This window comes from Dendrobates tinctorius, unplaced genomic scaffold, assembly GCF_039654945.1.
Source record: "Dendrobates tinctorius isolate UK_male_01 unplaced genomic scaffold, ASM3965494v1 ptg000022l, whole genome shotgun sequence".
Lineage (NCBI taxonomy): Eukaryota > Metazoa > Chordata > Amphibia > Anura > Dendrobatidae > Dendrobates > Dendrobates tinctorius.
This window is the reverse complement of record NW_027361690.1, coordinates 9,862,583-9,889,193: the sequence shown is the minus strand read 5'-3', so window position 1 is coordinate 9,889,193 and position 26,611 is coordinate 9,862,583. Positions and strand designations below refer to the sequence as shown.

The window sequence follows — 26,611 nt, the reverse complement described above, 5'->3', positions numbered from 1 at the left end:
GAATGGGAGTACCGACACCGCTTGAACGGTGCCGAGGGAGAGGAGTATACGTTTTTTCATTTTAATTATGGCCGAGCATGGGGTAAGAGAAGAGGTTGTCCAAATAGTTGACAACTTCTTTAACTAGTTTTTTTTCCATTGCGTGATAGTGGGAGGTCTCACTCCCATCCACTTCAGTGCTATTGCCTTTCTGGCTAGGAACTGATGTGATATGGAAAGTCTCAGCTGAAGGTATATTTCATTTTCAAAAACATGGTTTAGCGTTATGTTGTAGTTTCTAGAATATGGGTCCTGTATGTTTTTGGAATGATGAAATTCGGGGTAATCATACACAAGAGTCTCACCCATTTGGTCAGTAAACCTTAAGTCCCCGTTACACATAGCAATATCGCTGTAACATCACCAATTTTGTGACGTAGCAGCGATATTGCTAGCGATATCGCTATGTCTGATACTTACTTCCGACCGGCTCCCCCGCTGGCTATCGCTAGTCGCGCGAGAACGTCCTGGACCATTTATCGTCGGGTGCTTCCTGTGGCGCCGACGAGCGACGCGTGCGGGAGGACGTCAGGATCGCCACGTCTGACAGGTAAGTAACGACCCCCGACCCCTGCTATGTCGCTGGTGAGATCTGCCTGTGTGGCAGCTCACTAGCGACCACTTAGCGATGCACCAGCGATCCATATCGTTGTCGGGATCGCTGGTGCATCGCTAAGTGTAACGGTACCCTTAGACTGTGCTTACTCTAATACCATATCTGTATCGCCAGGCTGTGAGCATATATTAAGCACTGAGGTGATTTGTAGGATCCCTCTAATATTGACAACACAGAATGCCCATTCAAGAATAGAAGGAGATGAGCCTCAGCATTAGGCCACGTTCACAAGTTCAGCATTTGGTGAGGTTTTACCTCCGTATTGGTAAGCCAAAACCAGGACTGATAAAATCTGAGGAAAAGTATAAGAGAAACACATCACCACTTCAGTATTTGGTCAGTTTTTTACCTCAGCATCTCTAAGCCAAAACCAGGAGTGGGTGATAGATACAGAACCTGTGAAAGTGGCCTCAGAGAGTTGGATCAGAAATGAGAAACTGCCTAAGTAAATCAATTGGCCAGCTAGGTAGTAAAGAAACAAGTCGAGTACCACGTGCCCACCCTGGCTCTTGGGTTTCTGCAGGACAGGCATCCTGAAAAGAAACCCATCAAAAACACTGCCATCATGCTGTGTAGTTTCTTAAAAAAAGGTTTTAGGGCTTTTAGTAGAGGAATGTTCCATAATATAAAGGCTTTTCAGAAGGACTCACTGGCCATTTTTATGGACAGGACAGTCTGTGAGGAAGGCAGTGATATCAATTAAAGCAGGAAAACCTGTAATACTTATACCATAGTGATTTTAGTAAATCAAACCCCTAATGTATCTGATAAAATAAAGAGAATGTTGCCCACCCCTTTAAAATTGGATTGTCGCATGAGTCGGAAATCAGACTCATGATAATACACAATGACAGCTTAGATCTAATTATATTGAGCTGCCCAGTACATGACTGAACGTGGTTCCAAGGAAGTTAGAGTTAACTTTAATAGAAGTGTATGTCCATGTGTAGTGTTCGTGCAGAACTGTGCACCCCTCATCCAGAAGAACTGGTCAGGTATAAAATGTCCAGTTGACATCCAAACTGAAATTAATGGACCTCAAAACGTTGATGCCCAGATAGGTTTCACACTATTTAAAGTGGACTGTCACCAGGTCAAAAGTGGCCGGTTTTTGCCTTTCTTTTATCCCAACTGCATTCTGCCATATGGTCTCAGAGATAGGCATTTTATTCAGCGAATATCAAAATCTTTACAAAGGGACATGGCTCATAGGATTCTCTGGAGGCATGTGTTTAGGCTGATCGGCATTATTATCCTGTGAACCACGTCTCCTTGGTAAAGATCATAAAGAGTAGCACTTATCAAAAAGGCCTGCATCTCTGGATCCATATGGTGGATTAAAATAAAGCACATTCAGGGAGCAGCAGGAATAAAATAAGAGCAAAAACTGGCCACTTTTGACCTGGTGACAGGTCCTCTTTCAAAAATCATAATTTGTATACAAGAAAATAATTCTCCCCATAGAAGTTTGTTCAAAACCTCATGACTTAAGGCCCCGTTACACATAATGAAGTCCCAGCGATCACACCAATTATCCGACATGGATGGGATCGCTGGGACATCGTTAGACAGCCCCTCCAGCGATCAGGACCAGCGAGCAAGCAAGCTGGTTTCCAAAGTAAACAGCGGGTAACCAAGAGCCGCGCTGTTTACTTTGGAAACCAGCATCGCTGGTCTCTCGCTGTGGGAGACCAACGATCAAAAAACGGCCCAGGACGATCCTGCACGATCGGCGATACCCAGCAGGGGGGCCGGTCGCTGATCCATGTCACACACAGCGATCTCGCTGGCGACATCGCTGTGTGTGACGGGGCCTTTACAGTTCGTCATTATCCAACAAGGACAAATTTATCAATAGCGTCTTAGATTAGACTGCCTGAAAATGCTCCAGATTTACATGCGGTGTGATAAATTTGGCTCATTTTTAGGCTTTCTAATGTAAAGTTTGCACCACCTATCAGTTGGCTTACTGTGTTCCAGAAACACAAGCCAACATATTGACGCATTACATAGTCAGACCACTTCTTTCACTGAAACCACACACGCCCATTAGACAAGGCACAGAAAGGGTTTACAAGAAAAAAAAAAACATAAAAAAGAGCCCACATGGAAAGGGCATAAAGTATGAGCGTGCACACACTCGCGCATATATTTATTTTTAGAGGAAAGGTGAAGGAGCTTGATCACACTAATTCCAATGCAAGAAAGGGGATCGGACCAACGGTGCCAAATCTCTGGCTGGTGCAGCACAGCAGTAACGAACCAAGGGAAGACAGAAGAGACGGCACAGATTCAAAAAGGAGATAAAAGTCAGTAATTCTTTAATCTTGTATCCATTAAAATGACCCGCAAGGGATTTAAAACCGACGCGCTTCTGGCGAGTCACTCGCCTTTAATCATGGTATAACAAATACTTTACAATGCTCTTATTTAATGCGCAATAAACCAATCAACTAACACATGACGCAAATGCAATTAACAGGAAAACCACATTCTGATGCGGTAAAGCATTTGGTCAAGGTACATAATTGTGATACTAAACACTGAGTTCTATGGTTAGAGAAGGTTTCCTACTCTGTTAGAGAGGGGAGTTGGCAGAACAAGCGCCTCATGTTGAGAGAAGCCTTTTTGGTTACTTAACCCCTTCACCCCCAAGGGTGGTTTGCACGTTCATGACCGGGCCAATTTTTACAATTCTGACCACTGTACCTTTATGAGATCATAACTCTGGAACGCTTCCATGGATCCCGGTGATTCTGACATTGTTTTCTCGTGATATATTGTACTTCATGTTAGTGGTAAAATTTCATTCAAATAACTTGCGTTTATTTGTGAGAAAAACGGAAATTTGGCGAAAATTTTGAAAATTTCGCAATTTTCCAACTTTGAATTTTTATGCCCTTAAATCACAGAGATACAGCACACAAAAAAACTTGATAACTAACATTTCCCACATGTTTACTTTACATCAGCACAATTTTGGAACCAAAATTTTTTTTTGTTAGGAAGTTATAAGGGTTAAAAGTTGACCAGCGATTTCTCATTTTTACAACACCATTTTATTTTTAGGACCACATCACATTTGAGGTCACTTTGAGGGGTCTATATGATAGAAAATACCCAAAAGTGACACCATTCTAAAAACTGCACCCCTTAAGGTGCTCAAAACCACATTCAAGAAGTTTATTAACCCTTTAGGTGCGTCACAGGAATTTTTTTGAATATTTAAAAAAAAAATGAACATCTAACTTTTTTTCACAAAAAAAATAATTCAGGTTCAATTTTTTTTATTTTACCAAGGGTAACAGGAGAAATTGGAAAGCAAAAGTTATTGTGCAATTTGTCCTGAGTACGCTGATACCTGATATGTGGGGGGGAACGACTGTTTCGGCGCATGGCAGAGCTCAGAATGGAAGGAGCGCCGTTTGACTTTTTCAATGCAAAATTGGCTGGAATTCAGATCGGACGCCATGTCATGTTTGGAGAGTCCCTGATGTACCTAAACAGTGGAAACCCCCTACAAGTGACCCCATTTTGGAAACTAGACCCCCCAAGGAACTTATCTAGATATGTGGTGAGAACTTTGAACCCACAAGGGCTTTACAGAAGTTTATAACGTACAGCAGTACAATTAAAAAATCATATTTTTTCCACAAAAATGATCTTTTCACCCCAATTTTTATTTTCCCAAGGGTAACAGGACCCTAAAAGTTATTGTGCAATTTGTCCTGAGTACGCTGATACCCCACATATGGGGGTAAACCACTATTTGGGCGCATGGCAGAGCTCGGAAGGGAAGTAGCGCCATTTGACGTTTTTGGTTGGAATTGAGATCGGACACCATGTCGCGATTGGAAAACCCCTGATGTACCAAAACAGTGGAAACCCCCCACAAATGACACCATTTTGGAAACTAGACCCCCTAAGGAACTTATCTAGATGTGTGGTGAGCACTTTGAACCCCCCCAGTGCTTCACAGAAGTTTATAACGCCCGGGCGTGAAAATAAAAAATTCGCATTTTTTCCACAAACATGATCTTTTAGTCACCATTTTTTTATTTTCCCAAGGGTACAAGGAGAAATTGGACCCCAAAAGTTGTTGTCCAATTTGTCCTGAGTATGCTGATACCCCATATGTGGGAGAAAACTACTGTATGGGCACACGTCGGGGCTCGGAAGGGAAGTAGTGACGTTTTGGAATGCAGACTTTGATGGAATGGTCTGCGGGTGTCATGTTGCCTTTGGAGAGCCCCTAATGTACCTAAACAGTGGAAACCCCCCACAAATGACCCCATTTTGGAAACGAGACCCCCTAAGGAACTTATCTAGATATGTGGTGAGCACTTTGAACCCCCAAGGGCTTCACAGAAGTTTATAATGCCCGGGCATGAAAATAAAAAAAATCGTATTTTTTCCACAAACATGATCAATTAGTCCCCAATTTTTTCATTTTCCCAAGGGTAACAGGAGAAATTGGACCCCAAAAGTTGTTGTCCAATTTGTCATGAGTACGCCGACACCCCATATGTGGGAGAAAACTACTGTATGGACACACATCAGGGCTCGGAAGGGAAGTATTATTATTAATTATTATTATTATTATTTATTGTTATAGCGCCATTTATTCCATGGCGCTTTACATGTAAGGAGGGGTATACATAAAAACAAGTACAATAATCTTAAACAATACAAGTCATAACTGGTACAGGAGGAGAGAGGACCCTGCCCGCGAGGGCTCACAATCTACAAGGGATGGGTGATAATACAGTAGGCGAGGGTAGAGCTGGTCGTGCAGCGGTTTGGTCGATCGGTGGTTACTGCAGGTTGTAGGCTTGTCGGAAGAGGTGGGTCTTCAGGCTCTTTTTGAAGGTTTCAATGGTAGGTGAGAGTCTGATATGTTGTGGTAGAGAGTTCCAGAGTAGGGGTGATGCGCGAGAGAAATCTTGTATGCGATTGTGGGAAGAGGAGATAAGAGGGGACTAGAGAAGGAGATCTTGTGAGGATCGGAGGTTGCATGCAGGAAAGTACCGGGAGACGAGGTTACAGATGTATGGAGGAGACAGGTTGTGGATGGCTTTGTATGTCATGGTTAGGGTTTTGTAATGGAGCCTCTGGGCAATTGGGAGCCAGTGAAGGGATTGACAGAGGGGAGAAGCTGAGGAATAGCGGGGGGACAGGTGGATTAGTCGGGCAGCAGAGTTTAGAATAGATTGGAGGGGTGCGAGAGTGTTTGAGGGGAGGCCACAGAGCAGGAGGTTGCAGTAGTCAAGGCGAGAGATGATGAGGGCATGGACTAGGGTTTTTGCAGATTCTTGGGTGAGGAATGAACGGATTCGTGAAATATTTTTGAGTTGAAGTCGGCAGGAAGTGGAAAGGGCTTGGATATGTGGTTTGAAGGAGAGATCAGCGTCAAGGATTACTCCGAGACAGCGAGTTTGTGGGACTGGGGAGAGTGGGCAGTCATTTACTGTAATTGATAGGTTCGTAGGGGGGGCCACGTGAGATGGGGGAAAGATGATGAATTCTGTTTTGTCCATGTTGAGTTTCAGAAATCTAGCGGAGAAGAAGGATGAAATAGTGGACAGACATTGAGGGATTCTGGTTAGTAGGGAGGTGATATCTGGTCCAGAGATGTAGATCTGTGTGTCGTCAGCGTAGAGATGATACTGAAAGCCATGAGATTCTATGAGCTGTCCCAGGCCAAAGGGGTAAATAGAGAACAGCAGGGGCCCAAGGACTGAACCTTGTGGGACTCCGACAGATAGGGGGCGAGGTGAGGAGGTGGTGTGTGAGTGGGAGACGCTGAATGTCCGGTCTGTTAGGTATGATGAGATCCAGGATAGGGCCAAGTCTGTGATGCCGAGGGATGAGAGGGTCTGTAATAATAGGGAATGGTCCACTGTGTCAAAGGCAGCCGACAGGTCCAGGAGAAGGAGGACAGAGTAGTGTAACTTGCTCTTGGCGGTTAAGAGGTTGGTCAAGGGCAGTTTCAGTGGAGTGGTGTGACCGGAAGCCAGATTGTAAGCGGTCGAAGAGGGAGCAAGAAGAGAGATGGGAGGACAGTTCAAGGTAGACGTGTTGTTCCAGTAGCTTGGAGGCGTAGGGGAGAAGTGATATAGGGCGATAGTTAGATACAGAGGATGGGTCAAGAGAGGGCTTTTTGAGGATAGGTGTGATGGAGGCATGTTTAAAGCTTGAGGGGAAAACACCAGTTGTTAGTGATAGGTTGAAGAGATGGGTTAGGGTTGGGATGAAGACTGTGGTGAGGTTTGGTATGAAGTGGGATGGGATCGGGTCAAGTGCACAGGTGGTGAGATGTGATCTTGAGAGTAGAGTGGAGAGTCGATCTTCTGTAATAGTGGAGAAGTTGCTTTTGAAGGTGGAGGGCTGGGAAGTTGGGGGGAAGGGCTCTGGGGGTTGTTGACCAAAACTGTCTCTGATGTTATCAATCTTCTGCTTGAAAAATGAGGCAAAGTCTTCAGCTGAGATGAGTTGGGAGGGAGGAGGTGCTGGGGGGCGGAGGAGAGAATTGAAGGTGTTGAATAACTGTTTAGGGTTGTGAGACAGGGAGGATATGAGAGATGAGAAGTAGGTTTGTTTAGCTGTGGCGAGTGTGGTCTTGAAAGTAGTGAGGGACTGTTTGAATGCGATGAAGTGCTCGTTGGAGTGGGATCTTTTCCATCTGCGCTCAGCAGCCCTGGAAGCTTGCCTCAGCTCTTTGGTCAGGCTGGTGTGCCAGAGCTGTCTGTTGATTTTGCGAGTTTTGGTATGTGTAAGTGGGGCAGCGGATTCCAAAGCTACAGCTATTGTGGTGTTATATAGAGCGGCAGCGTCATCCGCATTGTGTAAGGAACTTATATCTGTAAGAGGGAGGAGGGATTCAGAGAATGAGTGCAGGTCAAGGTGTTTAAGATTCCTGCGAGGGTGTGAAAGTTTGTGGGGTGAGGATTGTAGACATGGAGTGAAGAGGGAAGAGAATGTGAGAAGGTTGTGGTCAGAGAGAGGAAGAGGTGAGTTAGAGAGGTTATATAGGGAGCAGAGGCAGGTGAAGATGAGGTCCAGTGTGTGGCCATCTTTGTGGGTGGCTGTAGAAGACCATTGAGTGAGGCCGAAGGAGGAAGTGAGAGATAGGAGTTTAGTGGCAGCTGAGAGGGAAGTGTCAATGGGGATGTTGAAGTCGCCCATGATGATAGTAGGGATGTCCGTGGAAAGGAAATGAAGTAACCAGGTGGTGAAGTGGTCAAAGTAGGTGGTGGCTGGCCCTGGGGGGCGGTAGATGACAGCCAGTTGGATGTTGGAGGGGGAGTAGATGCGCACAGAGTGCACCTCAGAGCAGGAGAGCTGGGTGGATGGACATACCATGTGAATGCTAGGTGCAGAGGCAAGTCTATGTGCAAAGCTGGGTGAAGTAGTGGGCGCCACTGATCGCGGTAGACGTACTATCCCGTCCATGGGCATAGGGGCCCGGGTCCCATGGACGGGATAGTATGTCTCATGTCAAGAAGGGGTTAAACTTGACACCAAATAGCCTGCAGGTATGAATTTCAGAAATGATTTTTTATTTTCTAGAGTGCAATATCCTCAGGCCCCAATAAATATCTAATATATGTGTTTTTTTCCCTTTGTATAGCACATGAAGTACAGGGATTTTCTGCTATTTTCTCTACTTATTTCATGACTTGCTGCTCAAATATTTATTTTTTTAGCATATTTTAGGTCACAGAACCTCTTACTGTGGTATGTTTCATACATGATCTAAACTCCTTATTACCATTCAGGCGTGTTCCCGTCACGTGGTTTTTGCTGTTAATTGCATTTGCATCATGTGTTAGCTGTTTGGTTCATTGTGCTTTAAATAAGACATTGTAATGTGTTTGTTATACCATGATTAACCCCTTAACGACCCGGGTTATTTTCGTTTTTCGCTCCCTTTCTTCCCAGAGCCATAACCTTTTTATTTTTCCGTCAATATGGCCATGTGAGGGCTTATTTTTTGTGGGACGAGTTGTACTTTTGAACAACACCATTGATTTTACCATGTCGTGTACTACAAAACGGGAAAAAAATTCCAAGTGCAGTGAAATTGCAAAAAAAGTGCAATCCCACACTTGTTTTTTGCTTGGCTTTTTTGGTAGGTTCACTAAATGCTAAACTGACCTGCCATTATGATTCGCAAGGTCATTACGAGTTCATAGACACCAAACATGTCTAGGTTCTTTTTTATCTAAGTGGTGAAAAAGAATTCCAAAAAGTTTGCTAAAAAAAAACCAACACCATTTTCCGAGACCCGTAGCGTCTCCATTTTTCCTGATCTGGGGTCCGGTGAGGGCTTTTTTTTTGCGTGCCGAGCTGACATTTTTAATGATACCACTTTTATTCAGACACGTTCTTTTGATCGCCCGTTATTGCATTTTAATGCATTGTCACAGCGATCAAAAAAACGTAATTCTGGGGTTTTGACTTTTTTCTCGCTACGCCGTTTAGCGATCGGGTTAATGCTTTTTTTTAATGATAGATCGGGCGATTTTGAACGCGGCGATACCTGATATGTGTATGTGGGTTTTTTTTTTTTTACTGTTTTATTTTGATTGGGGCGAAAGGGGGGTGATTTGAACTTTTAGGTTTTTTTTATTTTTATGTTATCATGCTGATCTTATGGATTGTATTCTTTATCGCCTACTGGGAGAGTGTAAATTTTATAGGAGAGAACGGACATGGCTCGGTGTCCCGATAATATGAATAGGATCTATGGTTTCCCTTATTAACACACCTTCCGGAATCTTCCATTCTCTACACTTTTCTAGAACGATCCATGGCTTACGCACACACACACACACACACACGCTGCAGCTGTGACCCCCCCCCCCACTCTAGGGGGGAGTTTCTTCACTGCCTGCCTGTAATCCAATACTCTAGTTTGTGATCTCCTCACCCCTCCCAAAGGAATGTCCTTTGTCTTCCAACATGTGCTGGGTCTTCCATAGCCTAGAGTTAGAATCTAATCATTTGGACATAATGCGACGCCAGTTTATAATAGGAATATGATAATTACATATCTGGGACATGCTTCGACAGAGCGTCTTAGCACGTGCTTTTCCAGGCTCCAGCCCCAAGCAGAATCCGAGAAATGGATTTCTCCTGAACCGAGTTGAATAGACAGTCTGTGTTTAGTGTCGTTAGGAAGCCATTTCCAAGGTAAATGAGTGATGGTTCTGCCGTTATTCTGCTAGGTTCTCCAGCCAAGTTATGATAATTATAAGTTTTCTTAGCAAATCTGTAACTCTGAGAAAAAGGGAGGGCGAGGGTAACTCAACCCCCTTTAATGATGTCTCAGCCTACAAGTATAAGTTACTGTCAGTCAGCTTGGGGAAACAGATACGAGAGCCACTCTGTCATGCATGGCGATGTATGGCTCCTCCCACCAGCCTGGTTTGCCTGAGATGATCTAAGCACCTGTAAGTGTTTTTCTTCTTTAATCCTGTTTTTTTTATAATTGCCTTGTACATACTCTAATTGTCTCATATTGTAAAATCTTTATACCTTCAGTAAACACTGCCTACCTTTTTGGAGTAAAATATAAAATTATTAGTTTCGTCCTCTCCATGCTCTATAACGAATTTACACGTGCCTGAAGTTCTGAAGTTAATGACGCTAATAATTTGGGTTGGCTTCGGACCCCCTTTATTAATTTAAATACTAACAGAGAAATCGGAGCTGGTGACAGCGAAGTGTGTTCTGGGTTAGGTGGGTAAGCTGGCAGTGACGGAACAGGTTTTATAAGCTATTGTCTGGCTGCGGCCAGAGCATTTATAATTCCCTCGCTGCAGGGTGCCTAATAGCCAGTCCACAGTGAAGCGGCCCAACCGGCGACTAATTATCCTAGGTGCAGTTCCCTGATTGACCTGAGGGTAAGGGGGCGCCGGAGAGCTGCGAGTTCCAAAGCGGAACCATGAAGTGGGATATACATAAATCCCTGCAGTTTGTGACATATTGCTGGTAGCAGTGGGATAACTAAAATAAGCCCCTGTGGTAAATTGATAGGTCAATAGCCCCTGCACATGTGATAGCCGTGTGTCGGCCAAAAGGTCCCCTTTTCCTGACACAGAGTACACTCAAACCATATCAGTGCAAGTGTGCCAAATCACTAATACAAAGCAACTACACAGCCAAGGTATAATTACATAGAAGCCTTTTTTCAATAAAGTGAATACACATTTAGTCACCAATATTACCTCGTGTCCGCAACACGGCAGCAAATAAAAAAAGGAGCTTACCTTCAGCCAGAAGCCGTAGGAAGTTGTTAGGAATATCGGGGTGCACCACATCTCCACCGATGGAAAACACTACGTTCATCGTCTCCACAAACCACTGGTTGTTTGGAGAATATGTAATAATATGGTCAAGGAAAGTTATATTAATATAGAACAAAAACATTCACAAAAGGTAAGGAAAGCGATTTTAATTAAAACCAGTAGCCAATTAATTATAAAAAGCCATTTGGATTTAAAAAAGGATTATCCAAGACTATTTAATTTTTAACAATGTGCCCAAGAACCAACAGGTAGGCAGTTGCTACCTACTTGCCTGTTGTGCCTGCAGCCGATCTCTGCTGGCACAGACCGCTCTTGCCGGTGATTCAGGGGCATCCACTGATGTCATATCGAAAGAGAAGCTGCTTGTCTTCCGCTCTACTCTATTGACAAGGCATCAATGAAAATTCTTGGAGAACAGGAGAAGTCCCAGAAGACTGGAGAAGAGAAAATGTTGTTCCTATCTTCAAAAAGGGGAAGAAGGTGGACCCAGGCAACTATAGGCCGGTGAGTCTGACTTCTATACCAGTAAAGATCTTTGATCAAATTATTAAACAACATGTATGTAAGTACCTGGATAAGAATTAAGTGATTAAACAGAGTCAGCATGGGTTTGTAACTAATGAGTCATGTCAGACTAACTTAATTTCCTTCTATGACAGAATCACTGATTGGGTGGATCAGTGAAATGCTGTTGATATAGTATATCCTGACTTCAGCAAAGCATTTGACAAAGTATCTCATACAATCCTTATTGAAAAAAATGGCTAAGTATGGAATGGACAAGGCAACTGTTAGGTGGATTCATAACTGGCTTAGTGATCGGACCCAAAGAGTGGTCGTAAATGGCTGCATATCCAGTTGAAAGAATGTCTCAAGTGGGGTACCACAGGGCTCTGTCCTGGGCCCGGTATTGTTCAACATCTTTATCAACGATTTAGATGAAGGAATTGAGCGTAAACTGATTAAATTTGCTGATGACACGAAGCTAGGAAGGATAACTAATACTAGAGAAGAGAGAGAGGATTCAAAAAGATATAAATAAACTGGAGCAGTGGGCAGCAACTAACAGAATGTTTTTTAACATGGAAAAATGCAAAGTACTACATCTGGGCAATAAAAATGAAAAAAGTATATACAGAATGGGAGGAACAGCGCTAAGCAACAGCGCATGTGAAAAAGAATTGGGTATACTAATAGATCACAGATTGAATATGAGTCAACAGTGTGATGCAGCAGCAAAAAAGGCAAATGCAATTCTAGGATGTATTAACAGAAGGATACAGTCTAGATCACGTGAAGTCATTATTGCCGTCGACTCCTCTTTGGTCAGACCTCATCTGGAATACTGTGTCCAGTTTTGGGCGCCACATTTTAAAAAAGACATAAACAAACTTGAGCAAGTTCAGAAAAGAGTAATCAGAATGGTGACTGGTCTGCAAACCCTGTCTTACGAGGAAAGGTTGCAGGATTTGGGAATGTTTAGCTTGCAGAAGAGAAGACTGAGAGGATACTTAATAGCTGTCTACAAATACAGTTAGGTCCATATATATTTGGACAGACATTTTTCTAATTTTGGTTCTAGACATTACCACAATGAATTTTAAACAAAACAATTCAGATGCAGTTGAAGTTCAGACTTTCAGCTTTCATTTGAGGGTATCCACATTAAATTTGGATGCAGGGTTTAGGAGTTTCAGCTCCTTAACATGTGCCACCATGTTTTTAAAAGGGACCAAAAGTAATTAGACAATTGACTCCAAGGCTATTTCATGTACAGGTGTGGGCAATCCCTTCGTTATGTCATTCTCAATTAAGCAGATAAAAGGCCTGGAGATGATTTGAGGTGTGGTGCTTGCATTTGGAAGGTTTTGCTGTGAAGGAAACATGCGGTCAATGGAGCTCTCCATGCAGGTGAAACAAGCCATCCTTAAGCTGCAAAACATAAAAGAACCATCAGAAATTGCTAAAACATTAGGAGTGGCAAAATCTACAGTTTGGTACATCCTGAGAAAGAAAGAAAGCACTGGTGAACTCATCAATGCAAAAAGACCTGGGCGCCCACGGAAGACAACAGTGGCGGATGATCGCAGAATAGTCTCCATGGTGTAGAGAAACCCCTTCACAACAGCCAACCAAGTGAACAACACTCTCCAGGAGGTAGGCGTATCAATATTCAAATCTACCATAAAGAGAAGCCTGCATGAAAGTAAATACAGAGGGTTCACTGCACGGTGCAAGCCACTCATAAGCATCAAGAATCAAAAGGCTAGACTGGACTTTGCTAAAAAAACATCTAAAAAAGCCAGCACAGTTCTGGAAGAACATTTGGACAGATGAAACCAAGATCAACCTTTACCAGAATGATGGAAAGAGAAAAGTATGGCAAAGGCGTGGTACAGCTCATGAACCAAAGCATACCACATCATCTGTAAAACACAGCGGAGGCAGTGTGATGGCTTGGGCATGCATGGCTGCCAGTGGCACTTGGTCACTAGTGTTTATTGATGATGTGACACAGGACAGAAGCAGCCGAATGAATTCTGAGGTATTCAGAGCCATACTGTGTGCTCAGATCTAGCCAAATGCAGCCAAACTGATTGGTCGTCGTTTCATACTACAGATGGACAATGACCCAAAACATAAAGCCAAACTAACCCAGGACTTTATTAAAGCAAAGAAGTGGAATATTCTTGAATGGCCAAGTCAGTCACCTGATCTCAACCCAATTGAGCATGCATTTCACTTGTTAAAGACTAAACTTCAGACAGAAAGGCCCACAAACAAACAGCAACTGAAAACCACCACAGTGAAGGCCTGGCAGAGAATCAAAAAGGAGGAAACACAGCATCTGGTGATGTCCATGAGTTCAAGACTTCAGGCAGTCATTGCCAACAAAAGGTTTTCAACCAAGTACTAGAAATGAACATTTTATTTACAATTATTTAATCTGTCCAATTACTTTTGGTCCCTTTAAAAACAGGGTGGCACATGTTAAGGAGCTGAAACTCCTAAACCCTTCATCCAATTTTAGTGTGGATACCCTCAAATGAAAGCTGAAAGTCTGAACTTCAACTGCATCTGAATTGTTTTGTTTAAAATTCATTGTGGTAATGTCTAGAACCAAAATTAGAAAAATGTTGTCTCTGTCCAAATATATATGGACCTAACTATCTCAAGGGCTGTCACATTGTAGAAGGATCATCTTTATTCTCATTTGCAAAAGGAAAGACTAGAAGCAATGGAATGAAACTGAATGTGAGGAGACACATTAGATATTAGAAAAAACTTTTTGACAGTTAGAGTGATCAATGAGTGGAACAGGCTGCCACGAAAGGTGGCGAGTTCTCCTTCAATAGAAGTCTTCAAACAGAGGCTGGACAGACATCTGTCTGGGATGATTTAGCGAATCCTGCTTTGAGCAGGGGGTTGGACCAGATGGCCCAGGAGGTCCCTTCCAACTCTACGATTCTATGATTCATTGCCGAGATCATGTGGATTGACAGCAGGCTCCCCGCGCCTAATTGCAGGAAGCTAGCTATCATCAATCAGCATGATGTCGGCAGTCATGCCCCATCAACAGAGCAGCCCGGAAGAAAAATTGCTTTGTTGGGATGGGGCAGCTAAATAACTGGCTAGAGCAGTCAGGGGCCACTCTGAGCTGGTGCCTCTGTTAGCAACTACATGCCTGTTATTTTTTATTTTTTTTACTATGGGTTAAAAAAAACTAATAAAATAGGCCTGAAAAACATTTTATATGGGTTTTTCACTACTAGGATAGTTATGACCTATCTATAACATTGACAGATCTAATTTGGATGACCCAAGTCCGACAGCTAGCATACTCATCAATAAGAAGTTACTAGCTCTGGCCACAACTTCTCACAGTGCTCAAAGCTGTGCTGCTCTGCTCTGTACACATCCGGCTGCTGCAGGAGTTAAGAACAGCTGATCCCAGTGGTGATACCGAGGACGGATTTCCACTGATCTCAATGATGATCTGTGATAAAGATAAATTTGGGGGCTTTAAGTTCCAGTCATCACAACAGATTTGCCATATATAATTAACTATGTAAAAAGGATATTTTTCTGCCAGGTCTGCTATTTTCCCAACCAGTGCAATTACTGTATACTCATCCTTACTTTGCCTCAAATATTCCAGCATTTTCTGTACAATAACGGTGACATTCTGCTCATTGGTGATCCGATACAGAAGCTCCAGTGTCTGTAAAACGTACAGAATCAGAGACAGCATTTAAGAATCCGCAAAATGTCAAATCCAGGCAAGAGACACAGATGATTTGCAGATATTTTAACAGATTTTCTTTGCAGACAGATTTACTTTAGAATCTATATGGGGAGTCTAAATACATAGCGTTCTGGTTTCCAACTTCTTTCCCATAGACACATCTACAAGACTAACAAAGTTGGAGCTTCACTTAGTCTTTAGAGGAAATTTACTAAGCTACATGCACTGAGATTCTAAGTCTCTGCACCAAAAACCATCATACATACCTCGTGCAAGTTTCATTATTTGCTCTAGATACGTGTCACATCTCCATAGACCGTTTTGACAATAGTCTAAAATAAGGGGAGGGTGCTGACCAACAAAGAGGTGGCATAATGAAAAGTGTAATACATCTACTCTATTATTCTTCTTAGCAAAGTATGAATAAGGACTCATTTAGAAGTTAGTGCAAGAGTTCTATCCGTGTTTTAAAAAGATAGATATCACCCCCATTATAGTTTACTAGATGGTGGCCCGATTCTATTGCATTGGGTATTCTAGAGTCTCTAATAAAATAAAAAATAGTGATATACTCACCTTCCGACGGCCCCCAGACTCTGTCCCGCCTCTCTCACCACGCTCCCGGCATCTTCCGGTCCCAGTAATGCTTTGTGCGAAACACCACTGATGACGTTGCGCTCTCGCAAGAGTGACGTCATCTCCGGCCCTTCTCGCTAATCATTACTGGGAGCGGAACATGCCGGGAGCGTGGTGAGAGAGGTGGGACAGAGTCCGGGGGCCATCGGAAGAGGAGTATATAACTATTTTATATATTATTATTATTATTATATTATATTTTTATTTTAACAGAGACGCTAAACTACCCGATGCGATCGAATCGGGCCACCATCTAGTGTATTATACTCATGCTACACCCGGAGCGGCTGTCACTGTTCTGCTGTTACCTAATGTATTGTACTCTAGTTACAGCCAGAGCTGCTGTCACTGTTCTGCTGTTATCTAATATATTGTACTCCAGTTAATCCCAGAGCTGCAGTCACTGTTCTGCTTTTACCTAATGTATTGTAGTCCAGTTACACCCAGAGCTGCAGTCACTGTTCAGATCTTACCAAATGTATTGTACTCAAGTTACACCCAGATCTGCACTGTTCTGCTGTTACCTAATGTACTCCTGTTACAAGAGCTGCAGTCACCGTTCTGCTCTTACCTAATATATTGTAGTCCAGTTACACCCAGAGCTGCAGTCACTGTTCTGCTGTTACCTAATGTATTGTACTCCAGTTACACCCAGATCTGCAGTCACTGTTCTACTGTTACCTAATGTACTCCTGTTACACCCAGAGCTGCAGTCACTGTTCTGCTCTTACCCAATATATTGTAGTCCAGTTACACCCAGATCTGCAGTCACTGTTCTGCTGTTATCTAATGTATTGTACTCCAGTTACTCCCAGAGCTGCATTCACTGTTCTGCTCTTACCTAATGTATTGTAGTCCAGTTACACCCAGAGCTGCAGTCACTGTTCTGCTGTTACCTAATGTAATGTACTCCAGTTACACTCAGATCTGCAGTCACTGTTCTGCTGTTACCTAATGTATTGTACTCCAGTTACTCCCAGAGCTGCAGTCACTGTTCTGCTTTTACCTAATGTATTGTACTCCACTTACACCCAGATCTGCAGTCACTATTCTGCTGTTACCTAATGTAGTGTACTCCAGTTACACTCAGATCTGCAGTCACTGTTCTGCGGTTACCTAATGTACTGTACTCCAGTTACACCCAGAGCTGCTGTCACTGTTCTGCTGTTATCTAATGTATTGTACTCCAGTTAATCCCAGAGCTGCAGTCACTGTTCTGCTGTTATCTAATGTATTGTAGTCCAGTTACACCCAGAGCTGCAGTCACCGTTCTGCTCTTACCTAATGTATTATACTCCTGTTAAAGCCAAAGCTGCAGTCACTGTTCAGATCTTACCAAATGTATTGTACTCCAGTTACATCCAGAGCTGCAATCACTGTTCTGCTGTTATCTAATGTATTGCACTCCAGTTAATCCCAGAGCTGCAGTCACTGTTCTGCTTTTACCTAATGTATTGTACTCCAGTTACACCCAGAGCTGAAGTCACTGTTCTACTGTTACCTAATTACCTAATGTATTGTACTTCAGAATATGTACAGGACTGTGCCTGTGTAATGAGCAACGCAGCAGTGATGCCTTTAACGGCTGTAATGTGCCTGTACAATAAGCAATGCGGCCGTGTTGCCACGACGACTAAGCAACTACCGCGACCAATCAGCGAGTTGGGATTTCCATGACAGACAGACAGAATTAGACAATTATATAGTAGATGGGGCTGTTTACATGTCCATATATTTAAGGATCCACACAAACCAGAGTTTCAGATCAAACTCGCCAATGCAAACAAGCATAGGGGTCAGTGGAAAAAAAGAAAAACAGGCAGCAGCAGATTGCTCCATCAATTTTGTTTTTTCTCTATCCCAGAAAAACTGATAGAACTCTTATGGTAAAAGCTGGCAACATTGACCAAACTCGGACTGTTCTTTGTGCACAAGAAAAAAAATCACTGACGAGTGTCAGTGTTTCTCAGTCACAATAATGCAGCCTAAATTGACAACTGGCTCTTACGGTTCACATTGTGACCGCCTGACAATGTCCAGTCAGTGAAAATAATCTTCTGAATCTACCATAACACCAGGTGTGAGAATTGTTGTAGAATACAGGCGTAAAGTTCAATATAATGGGTGTGAAAGAGGTAAAGAAAACCCCAATCCACATGAAGCAGAAGACATTACATTTAAGACTCTCCTGAAAATTTTAAGAATCAACTGTAAGCTCTTTACTACTAGGGCCGTGGAGTCGATTCGTGGACTAGGTGTCCATTTTGGAGGAGTCGGTATAAAATGGACAGCCTCAGCCTGCTAAAATATATAATACATTGGGTGCAGTAGATCAATGCAGGAGGTGCTGTAAATGTTTTCATAAGAATTTTGGAAAGTTCTGAAATGTCCTATAAATGTCGGTTCTGTTCCTGATCTAGGAATCTCAGCTTTTAGTGGAGATGAATCTGTGATGCACTTTATGTACATGCTCAGTAGTGACCAGTGCTGTGGGGTCGTAGTTGAGATGAATCTGTGCTGCATTTTATGTACATGCTCAGTAGTGAGGCAGTGCTGTGGAGTCGTAGTTGAGGTGAATCTGTGCTGCACTTTATGTACATGCTCAGCAGTGAGGCAGGGCTGTGGGGTCGTAGCTGAGATGAATCTGTGCTGCACTTTATGTAAATGCTCAGTAGTGACCAGTGCTGTGGGGTCGTAGTTGAGATGAATCTGTGCTGCACTTTATGTACATGCTTAGTAGTGACCAGTGTTGTGGGGCCGTAGTGGAGATGAATCTGTGCTGCACTTTATGTACATGCTCAGTAGTGAGGCAGTGCTGTGGAGTCGTAGTGGAGATGAATCTGTGCTGCTCTTTATGTACATGCTCAGTAGTGAGGCAGTGCTGTGGGGTCGTAGCGGAGATGAATCTGTGCTGCAATTTATGTACATGCTCAGTAGTGACTAGTGCTGTGGAGTCGTAGCTGAGATGAATCTGTGCTGCAATTTATGTACATGCCCAGTAGTGACCAGTGCTGTGGGGTCGGAGTTGAGGTGAATCTGTGCTGCACTTTATGTACATGCTCCGTAGTGAGGCAGTGCTGTGGGGTCATGGCTGAGATGAATCTTGCTGTACTTTATGTACATGTTCAGTAGTGACCAGTGCTGTGGGGTCGTAGCGGAGATGAATCTGTGCTGTACTTTATGTACATGCTCAGTAGCGACCAGTGCTGTGGGGTCGTAGCGGAGATGAATCTGTGCTGCACTTTATGTACATGCTCAGTAGTGACCAGTGCTGTGGGGTCGTAGTTGAGATGACTTTGTGCTGCACTTTATGTATATGCTTAGTAGTGACCAGTGCTGTGGGGCCGTAGTGGAGATGAATCTGTGCTGCACTTTATGTACATGCTCAGTAGCGAGGCAGTGCTGTGGAGTCATAGTGGAGATCAATCTGTGCTGCACTTTATGTACATGCTCCAGTAGTGACCAGTGCTGTGGGGTCATAGCTGAGATGAATCTGTGCTGCACTTTATGTACATGCTCCAGTAGGGGGGCAGGGCTGTGCGGTCGTAGTTGAGATCAATCTGTGCTGCACTTTATGTAAATGTACATTAGGCAGTGCTGTGGAAATGGAGGAGTCAGAGTTTTGGCTTTCCGACTCACTCCATAGCCCTGTATAGTACTAAGGCTTTGTCCTAGATTCATCATTGTCTTCACACATTGCTAAGAGATCTTAATCCATGTCAGCAGCTACTAATTCATGTTATTAGGTCAAGTGTCATTTTTATACTAACCACAGGGTTTAGCTATAAAGATTACAGGTAATTAGACAACATATAATGGGTATTCCAGATTCCAGCTTCCACTGCAAAATAAATAGTTACATACAGTATAATAGGAAATGGTGTATCACTCGCTCGTGGGTTTCAAGATCTCTGCTCAGAGTCTACATCTTTCACTGTAACTCCAGTGAACACAAATCTATCCAAATCAATGGAAGACCGCTCTGATACACAAAATGCCACGAGCCGTCCCACTTGTGTGATCATCACATGAAGAGGACAGACATGTTTGTGGCATTTTCACTACAGTTTTTCCAGCTATAGTGATATACAGAAAACACTACAAAGCTTTGGGTATTAGGCATTTTTGTTGAGCTTCAAACTTTCCTACTGGACTTAAAAACATAATAAAAAAACTACTTTTTTTTTGTATTTAAAAGTATTTTAAAAAGACACCAAAACCACTTGCAAAAAGCATGAAAAATCTACTGAATTCATGCCAGTTTTTATTTTACAGGCGCTTAAAATGCCAGCCTCATCATTAGGAATGTTAGAAATGGGAATATTCAAAAGCGATATTTAAATTTTGTTTGCTTGTTGCGTAGGTTACTGTTCATCACTGCAATCCATCATAAGTAGCTTAGGCAAGGAGCACAGAGCCTACATGTTCTTTTTAATAAAGATTGTAATACTTTCTCAGAATCCAGCCAGTTTCAGTGACCCTCAAGCTCCTCCAATGTTGCAGAAGAAAAATTTTTATCTTGTCTTATCAGTCAGCATAGAGTTGGATCGGTGACATGACAATGGTGCTGACCCGTACGATCAGTTAAACGGGAGCATGTTACCACTCCACACCACACTCCTCATGTGGAAATCAGAACACTGGGAGGTAATAGAGCAGTGAGGGCCTGCAGAAGAAGTTGATAAAACCCCATTGGCTGTGTGCACACGTAGCTTTTTTTTGCATTTTCGTGGCGCTTAACATGCGATTTTGCCGCGAAAACACGAAAAAAAAAAAGCATCCCATGCAATCCTATGGCATTATGCACATGCTGTGCTAATGCTGCGAATTTTCCGCGGCAGAATCGCATCGCGGAAAAATATGCAGCATGCTCAATCTTTGTGAGGAATCAAGGCGATTCCGCACACATAGGACTGCATTGTTCAGCTTACTTTCCGCATGTGGCTGTGCCCACCATGTGCAAAGTAAGCGGAAAATGTGCGGATGGTACCCAGGGTCTGGAGGAGAGGAGATTCTCCTCCAGGCTCTGGGTACCATATACCTGTAAAAAATAGAATTAAAATAAAAAAATAGTGATATACTCACCTTCGATGGCCCCCAGAGTCCTTTCCGCTTCTAACCACGCTCCCGGCATCTTCCGGTCCCAGTACTGCTTTGCGCGAATGACGTTGCGATCTCGCGAGCGTGACGTCATCTCAGGTCCTTCGCACACAGCATTACTGGGACCAGAAGATGCCGGGAGCGTGGCGGACAGGCGGGAAGGCTCCGGCGGTCGTCGGAAGGTGAGTATATCACTATTTTTTTAAAAATTATTTTTAACATTCTAGCTTTTACTATTGATGCTGCATAGGCAGCATCAATAGTAAAAAGTTGGTCACACTTGTCAAGCGCTATGCTTGACAAGTGTGACCAACCTGTCAATCACCTTTCCAAGCGATGCAGAAATTTCTGCAGCATTTCTGCAACGTGGGTACATAGCCTTTAAATTCAGTAAAAAAAAGAAAACAAAAATTGTGCATCAACCAACCTCTCTTTTAATGATGGGATCAGGGTGGTCTAGGCACTCAATTATTGTCATTTGGTGTTGAAGAGCCAGGTTTGGATCTTGCTGGATGACATATGTAAGTGCCTTCAGGCCTAAAGAAGAAAATCATACAATTTCAAAAATAACCAAAGACCCAAATATCAGCAAAGTTATTTAGTTGATTTAGTGCTTAGAGAACATTATGCAGCGCAGAAGCCACAGCGGCCCCTCATTCATATTGGAGGGCACAGCCTTATAGACAGCGAGTAGTATGTACCCTGCTGCTTGCTCACACAAGTCCAATTACTCCAGCTACAATCATAGTGCAATAAAAGATATTTCCAACAAGAAAAAAAAAGCTAATGGTCTGCTTCAGGGGTGGACACAGAAGAGGAAAGAACAGGGATCTGTGACAAAATCTGTTTTAGGTCGGGATCACACATGTGAGGAATGCGAACGAGTCTCGCATGTTAATACCCGGCACTGCTACCAGCACTCGGGAGCGGAGAGTGCAGCTGCACAGCAATACATGGAGTGGCACGCTCCACTCCTGAGCACTGGCGGCAGTGCCGGGTATTAACATGCGAGACTCGTTCGTATTCCTCACGTGTGATCCCGGCCTTAGAGGTAGAAGTGGGCTCCTTACCTCTAGGTCCCCTGTGTGGCTGATCAAGTTGCACAAATGGTCGGTTCACCCCTGGCTTTACTAACATTTCCCACAAGGTCTGCTCTCGGACTCTACCCGTGATTACTAATGCAGGTCAATCAGATGATTGGAAAACCTAAAATAGTTTCTAAATGTCCAGATTTATTTTCTCTTCATCTTTGTGGTGCCCAAGTGTCTGCACTTCTTTCTAGTTGCATATTCAATATACATGGCATATCTCCTCTATTCCTGTATCAGGAATAGAGAAATTATAAATTATAACTTTTATTAAACTAAGAAGTAAAACAAAAGCTACCCCATTAGAGAAGGTGAGGTAACAAATGCACAAAAATTAATAAGACCTCACTCCTAACCTATATGGAGTTGTAGGCTATGCACATAGGTGTCTAGACATAGTATGGCGTATAGAAAAGAGACACCCATGTATATATTGTACAAACAACAATTTCCAGTCCTGCAAGCACTGATGTTGTGATTTCTGCTACTGAAGATCTGTGCCTTGATTTTCAGCAGAGCAAGGCTCAGCCATTGCTCTACACAAAGATGCTAGAACCCTGGCATATCAAATGTTTCCATATCTCCTGCTCACAGGCACTCGCCTTGCTTCTTCCTGCAGCCCCCCTCCGGATGCTGGCATTACACTTCTCTAAACAGAGAGGGGTGCTGCTCCTACCCCTGCACGACTGCAGTGTTTGGACCTGACTTCCAGCTGGATAGAAGTCCATATTTCCCAGCAATGTCTGCTATGGCTCAGTGGATAAAGAAGCTGACAAGTCGCAGGCCCAAGGGTTTGAACCCAGGCGCACAACAGAGTAGAGTTTAGTCTTCCGCTGATTCCAAGCCTACTGTTGTACTGTCAGGAGAAATGACAGGTCAGAATATACTTCAGGACAGACTTTGTGGGGCAGCTTACTACACGTGAAGTGGTTATTCTGCCTAACGCCATCAGGTATCCAGGCCTAGACCGCAACACAGAATTGGCTCTCTACACGCCGATTTAGTCACATGATACTGAGAGCTGATTACAGCTGTGCTCTATCCGCTATCCAGGCTTCAGACGCACTACCTACCAAGTACAGTAGGGTTGTCTGAAACTCTCGTATTTCAGTGGATCAAACGTGTCTTGGATTGACTGCTGCAGTGGTACTGGTGTTCTGTACCGTATTCAGGCGAGTCAGATGCACTCGCCTTCATGTTCCTCGCGTTCTATTGCAGCAGTACTCTGAATCCAGAACTTAGATGGTTCTCTACCAGACATGTTTAGTCAATACTTGCCATCTTTCCTGTGGCTCAAACGTACCGGAGGTCGATTGGCTGCATCGGTCCGGTTCTTCTGTCCCATTGTCAAGTGAGTCAGAAGCGCCCTCTATCGCTCCTCAGGGTCTTTTGCAGCATCTGCCTAAGCTCCCATCTAATCACCACTCAGTGAGAGGTGTCCGGTATTTATCACTTCTGGTGGGCTGCAGCAGCGGTTACAGGCCGCTTTCAGGTGAGTCAGAGGCACCTTTCTGCTCCATTTTTCATGGTCAATGTCTGTGGTCTCTTAACAGTTAAACAAAAACGGAGTGGATCTCAGTACCACAGGGTGAATCTCGGCAGCATCATAAGTGGATACTCCACTTTCAGGTAGGTTAGACATGCTCGTGTCAGGTACCAGATGGTCACAGTTTTTCCTTCGGCCATGCTCTGGGCCCTGAGTGTGAGTTGCTCTACAGGGACTTTTCCACATCTTCTGATTAGTCGGGCTTACCTCTAACTACCCAGTTGGTCAGTTTACAGTGCTGCTGTCAGGCTATCTTTACTGCCCAGTGTGATACGTTTATCATTGATGATTGACCAATAGTAGTTTATAAGTTCCATTCTATCCTTAGGGCCTTTGAGCTAATACAATACCGAAGCACCCTATTTGTCAGTACTTACGGTACCTATTCTTTCTTACAGACACTGGATAAAGCCTCCATCAGCTCCGAGATGTGACTTCAAAGCGTGGCAGGAACAAGTCTCCCACTTCGGACAGGAATGGGATTTTACTCTGCGCAAGCATCGACCAGGGTAGAATGCTGCTCCAGTCCTGGATCCAATGAGGAGTTTGGTGATTACACATTTCTTCCTTCAGCTAGATTTGTATCTTTTTCACTGTTATCCTCGGGCGTGTGGGGTCTTATACTTAAGTAAGCGGGTCTACACACTACAATCCTCTCCCCGTACCAGAGGGTCCAGGATAGATACAGTCGCTCAGATCTTCCTTTCGTCAGTCTTGTTGACTTCTGGAGTCTGTGATCTTCCTAGATCCAACTTTCCATGCAGTTGACATACTTCATGTTTTTTTCATGGACTTTCCTCGTTCGACTGCTCATTTTTTGTTGTACTTTCAATGACCATCTAGACTATTTTTTCCATACACATCCTCATCCCTGTATGCTTGGGTTTAGCTTCCTTTGACCTCGGTCTGCGAAGTCGTCCAGTAGTCTACGTTCTAACTGCCGGGAAAGCAGTTGTCTCTTCAACGGTTCTCCCTTTGAGTCGCTCTGTTAGGCTGGTTTCACACTTGCGTTGGGCAGAGCTGCGGAGGGCTGCATACTTCCTCCGTTAAGCCCCACCAACTGCCACACCTCTTCCATTCAGCTCCGCCTATGTCTGCCTGCGTCCTTATCTTCAATATTGGGTACGCAGGCCATGCTGATGTATGCAGATGCCTCCGCTTGCGTTGTTTTGACGCTGCGCCAACTGCAACAAAATGCAATATGTTGCGTTCGACGCAGAGTCAAAACGATGCAAGCAGAGGCATCCGCATACATCAGCATGGCCTGCATACCCAATGTTAAAGATAGGTACGCAGGCAGAGCTGAATGGAAGAGGTGCGGCCGTGGGCGGGGCTTAACGGAGGAAGTACGCAGCCCTCCGCAGCTCTGACCAACGCAAGTGTGAACCCAGCCTTAATCAGTCTGAGCCTACATCGCGGCGATGAGATCCAAGGTATCACTAGGTCCCCTTCAGTACGTCTTCAGCGTTCGGCTCTCTAACAGGTTCACAGTGGCCTATTCAGGTCTTTCCTTCGTCATTTTCTCAGAGAACTTAGTCCAATCGCTTCCAATGAACGGAGCGCCTCGGTAATTCTCTTCTCTCCTGAGCGCACCGCAAATTAGACTACGTCTTTTCACCAATACAGTCCTTCCTCTTCCAGACGTGCACCCCTCAGGGATACCAACGGCAGACTCAGAGTCCTTGGCAAGAGTCCACCGCTACATTGTGTCCTCCCTTTGCCTCCACCCGGGTTGCAAAAGTTTATAGACGCGTGGGCTCGGTTGCTCATCAGGGCATTCTTTCTGGAGACTGGTCGAAAGAATTGGCCATCCTCGCTGACCAAATTTCTCTTGCAGGGAAGTACATAGTTTTCCACCTTCCCCGATCCAGCAAAATCGTGCCCATCCGAAGGACCATTTGGCTTACGGCTTGACGAACGAACCTATCCCCAAAGAGGTCCCTCCCTCAGCAACTTGCCTTTCCGGGGTTTCCCTTCGGTTTGGCTCCAATTGTACCAAATTATTAAAAGGAGGTCACCAGAGGGACGAGCTCTCTCCTTCCTCAGGCTAAGCCTCGTCGTTTCTCCAGTGGTTTTTCCTCAGCTTGACTCGTCGGGGATCTAGGATTGAGTCCATCCTTGTTTTTTAGGAGGAAATCTCTTCGTTCAGTATTTGCTTTCTGGGAATCGCATGATTTTTCTTTTGTTTCATGAAGCCTTTATTCAAGTCCTGATTTCTTCAGGGTTTCGGAGATTCCTGAGCTTTGCAAGGGACGGGTCTATTTTCTTTTTCATTTTATAGCTTTCCCTTTCAGGCTCTCAACCACTCCCGGAGTCTCGCAGAGTGTGTGGCAGCGGTTGTGCACTTTCTGTGGATCAAAGGTTCAGTGTCCATCATTCTTAATTCCTTTCCTTTTGCCCGGCTCAGACTTATCCTTCAAAGCGCTCTCTCATCAGGCTACCTGGCCAGAGCGACGATGTCTATGAGGCTAAGGCCGCCCTTCCCCCCTTTTTTCGGTTCACGGGCTTGGCGTGTAGAGGTCCTCCAGTCTCCAGGTCAGCATTGGTATGGTTGCCAGGTCAAGAAATACAGTGTTCTTCTGGGTTTAGACACACTCTGCCCGGGCAGTGCGCGCCTCCTAGCAGTACTCTTAGGGTCTCGGCCCAGCACCTCTGCAGAGCGATGATCTGTCCTCCACATGTCCGCATGGTTTTTTAGAGCCCATGCCTAGCTTCGGCGGATGCTGGCTGGAGTAAATAGACCTTGCAGGTGACCGTGCAGGTGACATTGGTGAGTTCTTCGTCCTGATTGGAGTTGTCTGCTGTTCCCTCCCCTTGGATACTGCTTTGGGACGTCCCATGGTTTCCTGTGTCCCCCAATGAAGCGAGAGAGAAAACAGGATTTTTGGTTGCTTACCGCAAAATCTGTTTCTCGGAGCCTTCACTGAGGGGACACAGCACCCTCCCAGGTTGAACAGCTCTGTTTCTAGCATTATACTGTTACAGTTTGAGTTTGTTTTTTAGTCTCTCTTATTTGTTGGTTCTCCT

The 26,611-nt window shown here is 44.1% G+C and overlaps 1 protein-coding gene across 2 annotated transcripts in view; it reads right to left on the bottom strand.

Moving 5' to 3' along the window:
* AP4E1 (adaptor related protein complex 4 subunit epsilon 1) overlaps positions 1 to 26,611 on the bottom strand; it is a 109,915-nt gene that overhangs the window by 49,601 nt on the left and 33,703 nt on the right. For both annotated transcript variants that reach the window (XM_073568431.1, XM_073568432.1), the window contains exons 10-12: positions 21,378 to 21,487; positions 15,051 to 15,190; positions 10,930 to 11,042 (exon numbers count right to left, since the gene is read on the bottom strand). In XM_073568431.1, the coding sequence (XP_073424532.1) occupies positions 10,930 to 11,042; positions 15,051 to 15,190; positions 21,378 to 21,487 (363 nt within the window). The remainder of the gene's footprint in view (positions 1 to 10,929; positions 11,043 to 15,050; positions 15,191 to 21,377; positions 21,488 to 26,611) is intronic.